The sequence below is a fragment of the Poecilia reticulata genome, linkage group LG4 (genome assembly GCF_000633615.1).
Source record: "Poecilia reticulata strain Guanapo linkage group LG4, Guppy_female_1.0+MT, whole genome shotgun sequence".
NCBI classification, from domain to species: domain Eukaryota; kingdom Metazoa; phylum Chordata; class Actinopteri; order Cyprinodontiformes; family Poeciliidae; genus Poecilia; species Poecilia reticulata.
The window spans coordinates 19277653-19292275 of NC_024334.1; the positions used below are offsets into that span (position 1 = coordinate 19277653).

The 14623-nt window shown below is 43.0% G+C and overlaps 1 protein-coding gene across 3 annotated transcripts in view; it reads right to left on the minus strand.

Annotated features, from left to right (window-relative positions):
• The window catches only part of lnx1 (ligand of numb-protein X 1), a 49778-nt gene that overhangs the window by 2850 nt on the left and 32305 nt on the right, over positions 1-14623 (minus strand). For all 3 annotated transcript variants that reach the window (XM_008407478.2, XM_008407479.2, XM_008407480.2), the window contains 5 exons: positions 10399-10554; positions 7211-7419; positions 6158-6565; positions 4541-4675; positions 1415-1592 (listed from right to left, as the gene is read on the minus strand). In XM_008407478.2, the coding sequence (XP_008405700.1) occupies positions 1415-1592; positions 4541-4675; positions 6158-6565; positions 7211-7419; positions 10399-10554 (1086 nt within the window). The remainder of the gene's footprint in view (positions 1-1414; positions 1593-4540; positions 4676-6157; positions 6566-7210; positions 7420-10398; positions 10555-14623) is intronic.

Here is a 14623-nt window from a genome sequence, read left to right on the forward strand (position 1 = left end):
TGYCTTTTTTTTTTTTTTTTTTTTTTTTTGAGAGAGCGAGCGAGACATCAGAGTCTGGGGCTGATCTTCTTGCTGCTTAATATTCATCATCATCCTTGCATCTGGACCACAGAGACACTGAAACCAAAGGCCAGCTGTGGGCTTTTAAAAAGCCTGTTAATGATGAAAGTGATGCAAAGATGGACGGTGCAGACCGGCTTGCTAGGAAGCAACACAAAGGACACATTTGGCCTGCGAGAAAATGCAAATGAATGCGCCGTTACAATGCACAAACATCTTTCAGAAGCACACAGAGACAGCTGCTGCTGCTGCTGCTCTGTCCCAAATGAATGCGGTAATGTGCACCTTGAACTGCACACAAAGCAACAGACTTATTGCTAATTTTATGAAGTCCTCATATTACTGTTTATGTAATATTTGTCTTGCTCTTCCCGTAAACAAAGCTTCAAACTGAGGCTGGGGCATCGTAATAGGTTGGATTCCTGGAATCAGAATTTGTCCTGAAAACCTGCCGCTCCCCTCCCATTATTCACCCGTCATTAAAACAAGTGCCACGCCATGATCCTCCAACTACTTCCTGTCGTTTTCCTCTTCGTAGTTTGCGTCAGTGGTAACATCCGGGTCCTGATCATGTGACTCGTGTGATGTGAAGACAGTCTTTCTGTTGCCGTTTTGAGAAATAAACCATTTTCAAAAACCGCCTCGTTCTAAAAGTTTTTATCGAAAAAATGAAACGTTTTTCGAAACTGCCGTGTTTCCGTTAAGCACGTTTACTTTTGAAATGTCAAATTGCGCAGCAATATGGTCAACGGCATCGCAACTACTGTAAACAAAAACGGAGATGTGTTTTAACTGATCTTATCAAGGGGACCAACAATACGCAGTTCAAAATTGTGAAGTGGAAAGGAAAAATTAGTTATTAAAAAATGTCTACATTTCATTTTGAGGAATCAGATTAAAAGGGTGTTAAGAGTTTTACTTGCTAAAATATTTCTCCTTAGTTTTCCTTCTACTCACGATCGAGCGCTAATTTGTCCATGTCCAGTTTGCAGTTGCAACATGACAAACTAAGAAAAGAAAATCAATAATCCTTTTTTTGAAAAGCTATTTTTGCTAAATCTGCCCTACACTGCAATATGTTTGTTTTTTGGTTTTTTCATTTTGAGGAAAGCAAATCTGCGGAGCAATAATCGACACGAGCAGCCGAGGTTTCTGCTGGATGATCGAGCTTCATGTGAAGTCGTCATCGATCATTTTGTTTGTGCTCTTCGCTGCAGAAAGGCTCATCCGTGACGGAAAGCCCGCACGGATATTTCACTGATCTGACAAAGAGCGACGAATGAGAGCGATCGCAAGCGATTCCGCACAATTAAACGCCCGTGACATCATGAAATTTGGCAGACGGTGACGTTACCTTTGCGGATGGATCCCTCCTGTCCCACCACGCCGTCGGGGTCCACGTTTGTGACGTAGATGGGAAGGTCCCATCCTCGGCTGGACATGCCGCCCGCCACCGTCATGCCCAGGGAGTCGTACGGCTCCTTGGTTAGCGTGACTGTCTTCTCGTAACATGCGGGCTTCTGGCAGGAGTCCTGGACACAAGATAGAAGAGCCAAAATGAGAATACTTGAAAAGTTCACCCAAGTTGTTGTTTCTTAAAGATGATTCAGGTCAAAATCCCAAACTTTCCCTGAATCGAGATTCTGGGTGTTTTAACGCCTGATAAGTCCGGTAGACTCACCTGAGTGAACCAAATCAGACAAAAATGGTGTGAAATGTTTGTGCTACTTTTGTGCAGCAAAAACTTTCATTTGTGTCCCTATTGTTGTAAAGATATTAAGAAATGTTTCCAGAGGTCATGAAAGGTCACTGTGGTTTGTCTCACTGTGTGAAACAAAGCAAACCCTTTGTGAAAAACCTGTCCACTACCTCCACTCTGGTGGCACTCCGTCTGGCGCTAGACTTGGGCGTCTTCTTTAACGCTTCCTGCTTTATTAGCGACCTCTGGTCCACTTACATACACATATACTTTCACTTCACCTGAACTGAGACCTTCGTTTTCAAGTGGCCCTCAGTTGGTCTGCATCAGAGTTCAGTTGCGCATTTGGGAAAGTCTGGTTCCCCAAACCAACCCCAAACGGACTAAACCAGGCTTTCTAGACAGACGAACCAGAATTTGATTAAAAACGGACTAAACCAAACAGGTGTGAACGCACCCTGAAATTTTCATTATTCTCAGTTCGATTCGGCTCATTTCTGAAATAATTAATATAAATAAAAATTGTACAAAAAGTAGCAAAATTGCATATGGATGGATTAAGCATTTCTTCAGACTGTAGGAACCTGGCGTGCTGTCAATGTGATGTCTTAAGCGTCTCTTCTCCTTCAGCACACGTTCTTCTTTTTGTGATGGAGACAATAAAGCAAAAGCACACGAGGAGCTAACGAACACCAAGGGCACCTTATTCAAACTGCATGTTCTAATTAAAACTCGGAGGAGCACATTTGCATTATAATAACAATAAAAATAGCGGCTGGTTTCTCAAAGACCGGCGATAACGCCCGAAAGTCCACTGGTCCATCCACGGTGTTCCGCGAGACGGGGCCCACTCCAACGACGCGCTCTTTGGCGATAGGTAGTTGATGAACGACCTCATTAGCGTAACCGCCGTAGAATGATGTACGGCGATAAGCAGAGTAGCCGATTCGAGAGCCTCCTCACTCATGTTCGGGACAGGTAATGAATGGCACATGGGCGCGTCGGGGTCGACGGGCTGGAGCCTGTGCCGCTATGCTAACGCGCCGCGTTCACACACTTCCGCCGCGCTCGCAGCAGATCTCTCGTTGTCGAGCCGAGAGCTCAGCACCGACTCAAGCTGTGCTTAAAGCGTCTGTAATCAGAGGCCTCCTACGCACCGCGCTGAGTGTGAGTCATGTGCTCTGCCCTCCTGAGCGGCAGCTTTTTAATGAACGCTAATGGTGTCTAGTGAGCTCTAAAGGTTGTCATCCTAACAGAGTCCGTGTAGCTTTTTTTCTTTCTTTTTTTTTTTTTATGACAGGCTGAGGTAATAAGCTGCTGGTCTTATTGACAAATTTACAGTCGAGGCGCAGGAATTAATTTCAGAGGGGAGAAATGAGGGTGTCCACCGGGGACGCAGTCATATTTGGAGGTAAGCTAATGTTTCCTATATTCAGTTCAGTGGACATAAAAACGTACGCTCATTTTTAGAAACACGACAAGCTGATTTTGAAAGGCAGAGAGCGCTGGTTCATTTAATCACCTGTCAGGTTCATTTGTAAGCACCAGCTCCTTTGGTTTCTTGTCTTTCTTTAAATCTAACCACAGCGCAGTGAGACGACGACGGTTGAATCATGTCACCGTTTTGTGTCTGAACCACATCTCCTCTGTCCTCCGAGTTCATGGAGACCAAAGCAAAGATTTTACTCCTCCACATTCAGCCGTTATGTTCAATTACTGCTGCCAGGAACTTTGTGTTCTCCGTTTTTTTGGGGGGTTTTTTATTCTGTGGTTCCAAGTTACACCTGAGTGACTGAATGTTTCCCTGTTCAACCGTCTCTATTTTGGAATCAGCAATTGACTAAAGTGCAGCTATTAATTCGGTTTACTTTCCTTTTTTCCTCTCTCATAGCAGATACATGTTGGATTCTGTTTAGCTGTGGCCCTTTCCTGGAAAAAGCCATCGCTGCAATTTAGAGAAATGTTTCTGAGTTTTTATTTAAACTGTAAGCTCACATCTCCGCAAGATCTTTTCTTCTACTAAAGACACTTTTTAAGAGTTCCTAGGAAAAGCTACAGTGTTCTGTGCAAATGACAACTTAATAAAAACTCAGGTAATCAGTTCTACTAATGTTCTTTAAAATGTCTTTTTAAATTTTTTTTTTTACATATTTTACAGATACCACAACCCCTCAGTTTGGCCTCTGTTCTATGATGCTCAGTAGTTTATACTTTGAATTTTGATCCTTTATTTCAAACCCAAACGGTACCGCCCCATCCAGCTCCGAAACCTCTTTTTGCCGTAGTTTAAAGACGTGCGCTGAAAGAGACAAACGAAAATCATATCCTGCGTTTTTCTTGGCAAAATTCTCTGCCGAGGTGAAACTCATTGTAATTTCTGGCTCGATATTGCCCATAAAATAAAATAAAAAGCTGACTGTCCATTCAGCGAGGGCGACAATAATGAAGGTAGAAGACTATGAGTCTGCACCGCTATCGCCCTGGTTTATATCAAACTACGGGAAGAGAACAGATAGGAATCTTTAGGTAGCTGTCAGAAAAGAAAAAAACATGGCTGGTGTGTACACTGCCAATCTGTGAGGATAGAAGACGCTCTCCTCTCGCTGCCCTCTTTGAATGACATGCTTGACTTTGATGGGAGAAGAACGGCTGCATGGATCATTTGCACCTGAAAGGGAGACTTTATAAAAGGAACAAAGGTTTTCTCTGTGTATTCAGTAGTGCTCCTGTCTCCTGCACATATATATCTGTGTGTGTGTGTGTGTGTGTTTTGCTTCTCACCAGCAGCGTTTGCTCCATATCCACAGGGGAGTATGGTGGGGGGCCGTCCATGCCCCATGGCCCCTCTGGTAGGATGTCTGGGTTGGGCAGGCAGATCTGACGGGACACCACGAAGTGCACACTGTGCTCGCTCGCCTAAAGTGACCAACAAACAGACGCTTGGGCTTCATGTTTGAATTTCTGGAAGTGGAGATGTGCTTTGTAATTTTGTGTAACATTTCGAAAACAGACTTTAACATCGAAACCTTCTTTGTCTGACTGAGGCTTTTGCCTGTCAGTCAGACAGGCTGGGTGGCTGCAGCCAGCCGCCTCCCTGCTCTCGTATTCCTAGAGAGACTTCTCTCTCCAACACGCCGCTGAGCCCTGAATTAGCCAGTCCAAACCATTATTGCCCTAATTGGACTAATTCAATTTCTTCCCTGCCAGTTCTTAATCTCTGACAGAAAGTGGCCGCTCTGAGAGGCCATCTTGGCTCCGTTGAGACCCAGAAAGAGCCGGTCAGACGGCCCAGACAGGAACTCCGAGCCCAGAGACCCGGCACAGTCAGCCGTAAACACGCAGTAATTAACCGCCATTAACCAAACACACGCCATCACTGGCTGGCATCAACCAGGAACCAGAGGCAGCCGCCCCACCCCACCCCCCACCCCACCCCACCCGAAACCCACATGTCCATCAGGGGAGTCACCACAATTAAACAGCATTAACTGCAGCGAAGGCAGACACAACAGCGCAGCTCGACACAATTAGCTTGAATCACCGCAATTATCTTTAATACCGCCGGGAGGCGGAGTACGAACAGGCTGGTTCTGGTCTGCAACAACGTTTAGGTGGAATGTGTCACAGCTATAGCTGCAACTATCGATTATTTCAGGAATCAATTGTTCTATCGATCAAATATTTGACAGATTATTCAGACAATCGATTAATCACAGGGGAGAAAAAAGGTACATTCTACAGATTTTTCATTAAACCAATTTTTTTTTACAATATTAGAAAAACAAACTTATTTTTAAATAAGCATATAGATATATCACTGCCTAAAACGCAATAAGATAACATTCCTTTAGTTATACACTTGATTATTAACCAATAATAATTGCATAGCAGAAAATGTTTAAGTTTTTGCTTTTTCACAGCATTTTAACCGGGTGAAGCTAAAACTACGTCACTTGAGTGGTTCTCTGCTTAGAACAGATTTACAGATAAAGAAGATTTTATTTTAAATCTTAATTGCAAGTTAATATATTTTTCCTACAGATTTGGTTTAATTGCTACTCTGAGGGTGTTCTTCCAGCAAATGGCCTTTTTTAAAAAATTTTTATTCTGTATACTCCAGTTAACGATTAATCGATGACTAAGTCAGTTGCCAATTATTTCAATAATCGATTAATGACCATTACTTGTTGAATCACGGTTAATTGCATCTGGTTAATCAGATAATCAGATTATTATCAAATCACAATTATAATTGTGTTGTCTGATTTTTCGATATTACTCACGATTAATTAATTGTGAGTAATTAATAAGTAATTAATAAGGATTAATTATTTCAGCCCTGATCGTAACTGTGAACTTTCCAAACAGAGCTAATGCTTGGTGTCCATCCTGACTGACCTGGATGAGCAAGGCAGCGTGCTCCGGTGCCCCATAGCGCAGATCGTGCCCATTGATGGCCAGCACGCGGTCGCCTATGCACAGCTGTCCGTCACGCGCAGCCAGGCCTCCCTCCAGCAGGTGGAAGATGTAGACCCCGTGCTCCTCCGCTCGCCGCACCAGCTTGATGCCCAGCTGTTCGTCCGGAGCGTTCTTGTTCAGCACCACGTGAACGCTGTCGTCTCTCATCGGGTGGTGGGGCGGGCCCAGAGCCTGGTGGACGCCAGCTCCGTGAGCGTGGCCGTGCGAGTGCGAACGGTAGCGGTGCCGCTGCTCTCTGAGCACGGTCAGCCGCAGGAGTTGGCACGGCTGCCTCAGGGTTGTCACGGCAAAGTAGTGAGGCACGTTGCTTATGTCAATGCCGTTGACCTGGAAGGGGAAACGGAAGGACATAAGTTACGGTCCACTCACAGCTCGACTCGATTCTCGGAAGCTGCGCTTACGTTGGCCTTAAAATTTGGCAAATTGGGAAATAAATTTGCTTAACGGTAACATGATCGAAATACTTTTTTTTTTTAAATTGCCATACGTCTTTGTGCTTGAGGTGGTTTTTCTAAATTGGTGTACTTCGCCCAACTGCAGTGGCAAAACTTTTGATGCAACACGGCAGTTTATAAACAGCAACAATGTGCTTATAAGGTCTCTTGGCTTCACCTAAGGTTGAAAATAGTAAAATTGCAAGCAAAACTTTACAGAAAACAGAGAATATGTACTAGATATACTAGCCACTCCCAAGTACCCACTGCTTGCCAATCCAATGCCTAAAAACAACGTCTTCTCTGATGGTTGATGTTCTCCTCTAGTGGTGTAAATATAAATATATCTCATGTGAGTGTTTACATCCATGGTTTTTAATGACTTATCACATGAACAAGCCTATTCACGTGTGACTTTCTTCCTTATTTAATGGAAACACCGTCTTTGCGAAATTGTATTTTTTTTTACTTTAGCGGAATATCGAAAATGTTTGGCGCACATTTTAATGGAAACGCAGCTTTTGTGTCATTTTCGTACCTTCAGGATCATGTCCCCGGGCAGCAGGCGGCCGTCCCGAGCAATGACCCCTTCCCTGTAGATGTCCTGGATGAGGATGCGAACCAGAGGGGTCTCGTTGCCGCCAACGATGCTGATGGCCAGTGGGTCCGAGGGATCCTGTCGCGTGATCTTAATACTGGTAAGCTCACCGTCAGGGATCAGGTGATGGAGCTGGGGAAGAGCCAGCACTGACGGAGAGAGGACATGGAGAAGAAAACGTCTCAATTTAATTTAGGGAAAACAGAGAGATCAAACAGAGGGAACAGTGGAGGAAAGAGGGGATCCTGCAGCAGGCCACGGTGGAGAGGTTCGGCCGTGGAACCAGCTGTCTCCACTCCCTCAGGCTACTGCAGCAAACTTGTACAAGCCGAGAGAATTTTTCCATGGCTAATTGTCCCGTGTGATGTTTGTTTCATTATCCACTTTCAGTCCATCTGTATGAACTGCGTGCTTTGGAAAACCCTTCGTTTCAGATATCCAGCGGATAATTATTTGGGTGAAGATGCATAAGTTTTAAAGAGCAAAAAAACTTTAAAAAACTACAAAAGTAGCCAAAGTTTATGATTCAGAAATGGTGTATTCTTTTGTGGTCAAATAAAAAGCGGCGCAGCTGTTATTGTGAACTGAAAGGAGGAGGATGCGTTGTGGCGTGCTTTCATATTCAGTGTTTGCACCTCATCGGTGCAGCGTTTGCTAAAAGAACAGCTGAGAACGTTCTGGAACTTTCAACCAGGTCTGAACATCCGGCCCGAGACGCCATCTTGGTTCCTGAAATCTTTGCCAATTCTGTTTTGTGTTCACGTCCTGGATGTTGGCTGAGTTGTTCTAAGACGCAACTACATCGCATTATGTTGGTTTATACGGAGCTAAATTGGGACCATAAAAACTTTGTTGATTTTTTTTCACTTTAGAACAAACTTCATGGCCCCAATTTAACTTCATAGGTATATAACCTATAATCCCTTTCAAATACATTCAAGTTTGTGGTTGTGACATGGCAAAATGTGAAAACATCCAATAATTTCCGAAAAGATAATCTTCTGCTGTAACCATGGTAATGACCAACTCCAACACACATTGTTGGAAAGTCAGCATATATCTGGAAGATGTACTTGTCTCCTCCCTCTGGCTCTTTATTTTCCCCAGCATCCTAACCTTGTGGTCGCTCTTCTGGCCAGAGGCTTCGCCCAGTCACTGACAGAGGAGACATATTCCTCATCTTATTTGAAAAATGTCTCTCTCCTCGTATTCCTCAGTGGACCGTCTCCCGTCTCCAGTGGAGTAGCCTTGGCGGTTCGTTCCACTCAGCGCTGCACTTTCTCCTTTCCAGAGTCAATATTTTGTCTTTATCACAGCAGATTGCTCCAGGAGTGCACAGCACTCTCACCGGGACCCTGGAGCTCTTATGTAACCTCTTTCTGTCTCACCAGCGCACACCGTTTGAGTTTCTCGCTCCATCTCATTATTTCTACAGCTTGCACGGGGACATTTTAGTGCAATTATTTACATCTTTTAAATCCTTTTTTTCTTTTTTTTTAAACAAAATCTGGATCCATCTTTTACCGAATCTTTCTCTACTTCACTCTTGCGTTTATGCATCTCTCTCCTGGAGCATTCGATGAATATTTAATCCGTCCTCTCAGCCTCCTCGGCGATGGCCTTTGAGAATCATCTACACCCGAGTCGTTTGTCATTCATCATTCTTGCGTAATGCCATATTCCCTCTCCGCATCCCGCCGCGCCGCACCTCTAACTCTACATAATGCTCCATTACAGTTGACTGTATTTCTTCCACTTTGTCATGAAAATGCCTGAGCTGTGGATATTGCGTTGCACATTGTTTTCTTTACTGTGTGAAGGGTTATAGATGTGCGTGGCCTGCCCCGCTTCGCTACTTTTACAAGGATGATTCCAGTCTGGAGGGGTGGATGACGGGATGCAGGGTCACCAGCTGCTTTTCCATTGACTTTAAAATTGTGCAAATTGGAATTACGAAAATAAATATGCTTAATGGAAACAGGACAATTCTTAAAAAAAAAAAAAAAAGATATCACGTTTTTCAAGTGTTTCAAAGTTTCTGCACTAATATAAGGTGGTTATTCGACTTTATCAAAATTATTAGATTTTGCAAAACTGCATTACAAATACTTTTTTTGCATCACACAAGTCATGTGATCAATAACCAAATGTTGCTATCTGAAATAACCTCTTACACTACTTTTCTTTATCATCGCGCCTCTTTTTATTTTAATTTTTTCCTGAATTTGCTTAATTATACTACTAATGACCACTTTTACACTCCATTACTTTATTCAAAAGCTAAGGTCTAAATTGAACACATTTGAAACTATAAGTTTTCTAAGTTAGACTTTTTGATGTTGTTACTATAGAAAACAAAACTTCTTTTTTATCTGTTTTACTCATTATCAAACCTTCAGAACATTGCCTTTAAGCTTGCAATTATTTCCCCTTATTTCCTCCCATATTTTGGTGGCGGTGTATCATTTATAATGTATATTTTATTTTCAGTGTAGTCTATATTCTATTCTTATCGCCAATTAAAAAAAAGAAAGAAAAAAAAACACTGACGGAAAAGACGTAGGAGTACGTTTTCTAACGGCTCGTCGCGTGAACAAACGTATTCACGTGTGATTTTAATTGCGTTTCTTATTTAACGGAAACGCCACAATTGTAACATGGTGTTCCCTGCGACATTAGCAGAAGCAGAGTACCGGCAAAGTTTTGCTGCCTACATTTGTGACGGAAACGCAGCTGGCAAGGACGCGGGCGAAGAGGCGGATGATGGAAAAGAACAGCAGAAGGTGGTGAGGCCCGTCATCTCCAGTGACCTCGGCTATACAATCACTATGCAAAATGCCCCAGGCTGCCACTCTCTGCTCTGATCCCTCAGTGGTGATGCACCAGTGGCCTTTATGCAATGTGTGGCTGAATTATTCAAGAAACATATGCCTCTGCTGTTGCACCCAAGCCCCAAAGCCATGTCACCATTCCTCACACAGCTGATTGAACATGGCAAATATAAACATTTGGAGCCACATGCACTTCCTGCTCCCTCTGGAACTCTCTCCAGTGGCCCCTTTTTTTTTTTTGGAATCATACAGATCGATTTAAAAATAAAATTTTTTTAAAAAGTTTCTGCTCCGTACCTTCTGGTGGCACGCTGGAATTCCTGGCATTGTCCCGTTCCTCGGAGGTCTCGTTGCTGACCGCAGTGCCGCTCTTGGTCCTCCGCAGAACGCTGAACGCCCGGTTCAGTCTCCTGAAGGAGCGGCTCCTCACTGAGGAGCGGTCAAAGTTTCTGACTGCAAAGAAGAAGAAAAGAGGGGGGAAGAGTAGACAGGGTCTTTATAAAGGACTTCACTTGCAAACATGCCCGGACACGTCTGACTGTGGCTCCAATCAGAGTTCTCCTGTGTGAACATGTTCCGACAAGTTCTGCAGAGGAGCTGAAATACCGGTCTGGAGCAGGTCAGGAAAGTACGCATTGCTTTTAGAGCTACCTGAGCAGTGACTGTAGGACTTCACAGAGAAAGAACCTGCACAAATACATAGTTTCACTGCTCTGTTGATGCACCGAGAGAAAAGGGTCGTATTGATTTTGTCTACAGGAAAGTAAGGCTGTGAGCCTCATCCATCTCTGTATTTTCTAAAGTGAGATTTGCAGACCTGACCCTTTCAAAACTTTCTACAAAGGGACATAAATGCTTGAGTTTGTGTTTGGTTAGCTGTGTAAACGAGAGAAAAGAGCAAGTTCGGTAATATTTCCTTTTAACCTTACAGACTTCCTGTTGAACACAAGCGCTTCAGACTGTACAGGCTGCAGTGGGTCGTCTACAGGTGCATTTCAATTAATTATAAAATTATTTAAATGTTCATTTATTTAATTTCGATTCCAAAAGTGAAACTCAGGCTACATAGATTCATTACACACAGAGTGGTTGGTTTCAAGTGCTGATTTCTGTTTTTATTTTTGATGACTATGGTTTACAGCTAACAAAGAGCCAAAATTTAGTTTATTTGGCACAAATGCAGCAACTGGCAAGTCGGCATTCTTAAAATTATGATTAGGATTTAATTTATGTAAGACCCTAACTTTCTAAAAAAAACAGATTTTTAACACTTTTCATCAAGAATGCTTAAAAAAACGTCTCTTTGTGTCAAACAAAACTATATATTGAAATTTTTGAGCCCAATTACTGTAATAAACTACATTTTCAATGGCATCCTAACATATTGAGAAGCTCTTGTATGTTTGTGGCGGCCATAGATGATTTCCAGGACGAACCGGCACCATGAAAAAGAAAAAAAAAAGAAAAACAAAACAGAAGGACATGTCATAATATATATTTTTTCCATTCTTGTGCTTTTCCCAAAGCAAACCAAAAGTAAGTTTGAGACCCTGAACCCGGTTTGACAGGCCTGTCGACAGAGTTGAATCCTGGTGTTCACAGCACCAGCTGTTCTTTCTAAGCTCTGAGTGGCAATTTGGCAGGAAAAACACGCCCCACTCCTGCTGCTAATATCAGCAGTTGGATCCCGCACAAGACCCGAGGACTGTTGGTATTTCCAGTTTGTTTTGGTAAACAACAAACGCCCGACTAAAGTTAAAACTGGCCCGGGATATTAAAATGAATGGTGCTACTGTGGCTGCAGGGTATTTGAAATGATTAATCAACAGTTTCATGTGATATTCTTTTTTTTTTTCCCAGCATCAAAACAGCCCCCTTCCCCTCTCCAACCATCTGTTATCTTCAGAGTTTTTATTAATCCATCCATATCCGTCCGTCGGTGTCACCAAACAGGCAAAAGTCCATCCGACTCTCCAAGTATGTTATTGGCATGCAGAGTGTGAATGCATGCCACTGGAAACAGAAAAGCTTACCTAATATTGGACGCTATAGGAATCATTTTTGGGTATTGTGATTTTTCCACACAGTGATGTTAAGATGACTAATCAACAAATGCAGCTGTGGAAGATATTTGCTTTTTAAAGGGGTAGTATTACGTGTTTTCCATGCACGTAGAACCCTTTTATAGCACAATACAGTAATTATGACTTAACTGAAGTTGCATTTTTTATGCATCAGGGGTCTCAAACTCCAGTCCTCAAGGGCCGCTGTCCTGCAGTTTTTAGATGTGCCACAGATACAAAACACTGGAATGAAATGGCTTCATTACCTCCTTCTTGTGTAGCTCGGTTCTCCAGAGCCTTTCTAATGATCCAATTATCCTATTCAGATGTGTTGCAGCAGAGGCACATCTAAAAGTTGCAGGACAGTGGCCCTCCAGGACTGGAGTTTTAGACCGCTGCTATACATGTTTGAGCATGTATAACTGAAACATGTTTTACTTTTCTTTTCTTTTTTTTCCAATTTTGGGCCTCTGTCTCTAAGAAACTGCTACTCTGTCTCTGCTTCAGCAAGTCATCACAACAACCTTTCTCCTTTAAGCTGTTTACAAATGTTCTTCAGAGCGATGGACTGAGAAATAGTTCAGCAGTAGGCGGAGCTTTGTATGAATGGGTGGAGCTTTCTGGAAATAGGTGGAGCTTTGTGAGATGAAGCGCTTAGGCGCCTGCGATTGGTTGCCACAGGTGATTCAAGGATTTCTCAAACATGTATGAAAGAATTGCAGCAACGCTCCATGTATTTTTTTGATGAGGGAATAACATATAATGTAAAGCTCAAAAAGGGCAAATTTTACACAATACCGCCCCTTTAATTCTCATCCAGCTACATAAGCTGTGAAGCTTTTGCAGTTTCAACAAATGCTGGTCTTTTTTTGACAAGTAGAGGAGCTTGTTTGACTTTTATGAGTCTTAAATTAATAAAGCCTGTCTGAGTACCAGGCATAGCTACACGGTTGCACAACAGCAACTGTGATGTAATACAATATGGACCCGGGCAACTACGTCCAACTCGGAGCATCGCTGAAAGACTTTGATTTGGAGAGCGGAGGTGGACAGAGCCGCTGGCCCAGCTCCGGCTGCTCCAGGAGCTGAGGCTCCGCAGCGCCGCTCCCTCCCTCTGCGGCCCCAGAGAGACGCGAGGGCTTCTGACAGCCGCATTATTCTTTAAAAAGCGCCAGCGGCTGCTGGAGCTGACAGCTTGTTCAGCAGTTGCAGCGCTCGTGGAGATGGCGGCGATGGTGGTGGGGTGCTCAGCTGGCCCAGCTTAAAGTGCTGCTGCAGCGTCATTTGGCTTCCCCAGCTCTTACGTTAGGAGAGCAGGGAGGAACTCTCACGACCGCCTACCGGTAATAAAGGTGGAGTGTAAAAAAATAAAAATACATGGAGGGAGGGAGCGCTTTGATCGCGTCACCAGGCGTTATCACACGCTCGCGCCGGCTATTTTTAACCCGCCTTTCATTACCGTTCTCCTTTACAGCACAGTGTTCCTGCCCTTTCAGTGACTTCCTCTCTCTGTGTGACTTTCTCTCTTTGTTTCTCTGCTCGTTTCCTCAAATGGAATTTTTTATGGATTTGTGAAGAGAGAGAAAAAAACTAAAGAGAAGGGGAGCTAATTGGTTAATAGGATTTCTATCAGAGGGCATTAGAAAGAACAATTGTATTTGGGAGTGAATCAGTGGCTGGGTAAACCGCAGCAGTAAATACATGTTAGATTGAAGATTACTGCCGTCTACTTTTGATTCGGTACAGTATCAGGCAGAAATATTAGAAATATTAACTTCCTTTGAGCCGTTTACACACTTTGTCATCTCACAGACACAAACTTTAATGTATATCATTGGGATTATTTATGTGATGGATCAACACAAAGGAGTGGAAATCTGTATGTTTTATCATTTTTCATTCAGTTTATGTATATATTTTAATAAATATTCAAATATAAATACTAGCACCTTGTCATTCTGAGCACGGTAGTGGTTGCATCATGCTACGGGGGCTTTAGTTCAGCACGGAAGATGGTCAAAGTTGATGGGATGAAGGAAGCATGTACGAGGTAAAGCAGGATAATAATATATTTAGGTGTTAAAATGGCCCAGTCAAAGCACAAGCCTCAACTCTTGAAGCTTAAAAATTAATGTCTTAGCTTGAGTCGTTTTTAATAGGCAACATTTTTTGCCTATAAATGTTCAGAGCTGTTTAGAGACTTATAGCTGCATGACACAGAACACTGTTCAAATTTTAGTTGGAAAGAAAAAAACATAAAACTGAAAAAACATCTATTCTTTCCTTTGAACTTCAAAGCTGCTGATCAATCACACAAAAATCCGCAATAACAAAAAAACACTGAAGTTTTCAGGTGCAACATCTCAGTGTGGACTAATATATTTGTAACACGCTCTGTCTGGGTAAGCAGATGAATCACACACACACACACACACACACACACACACACACACACACAC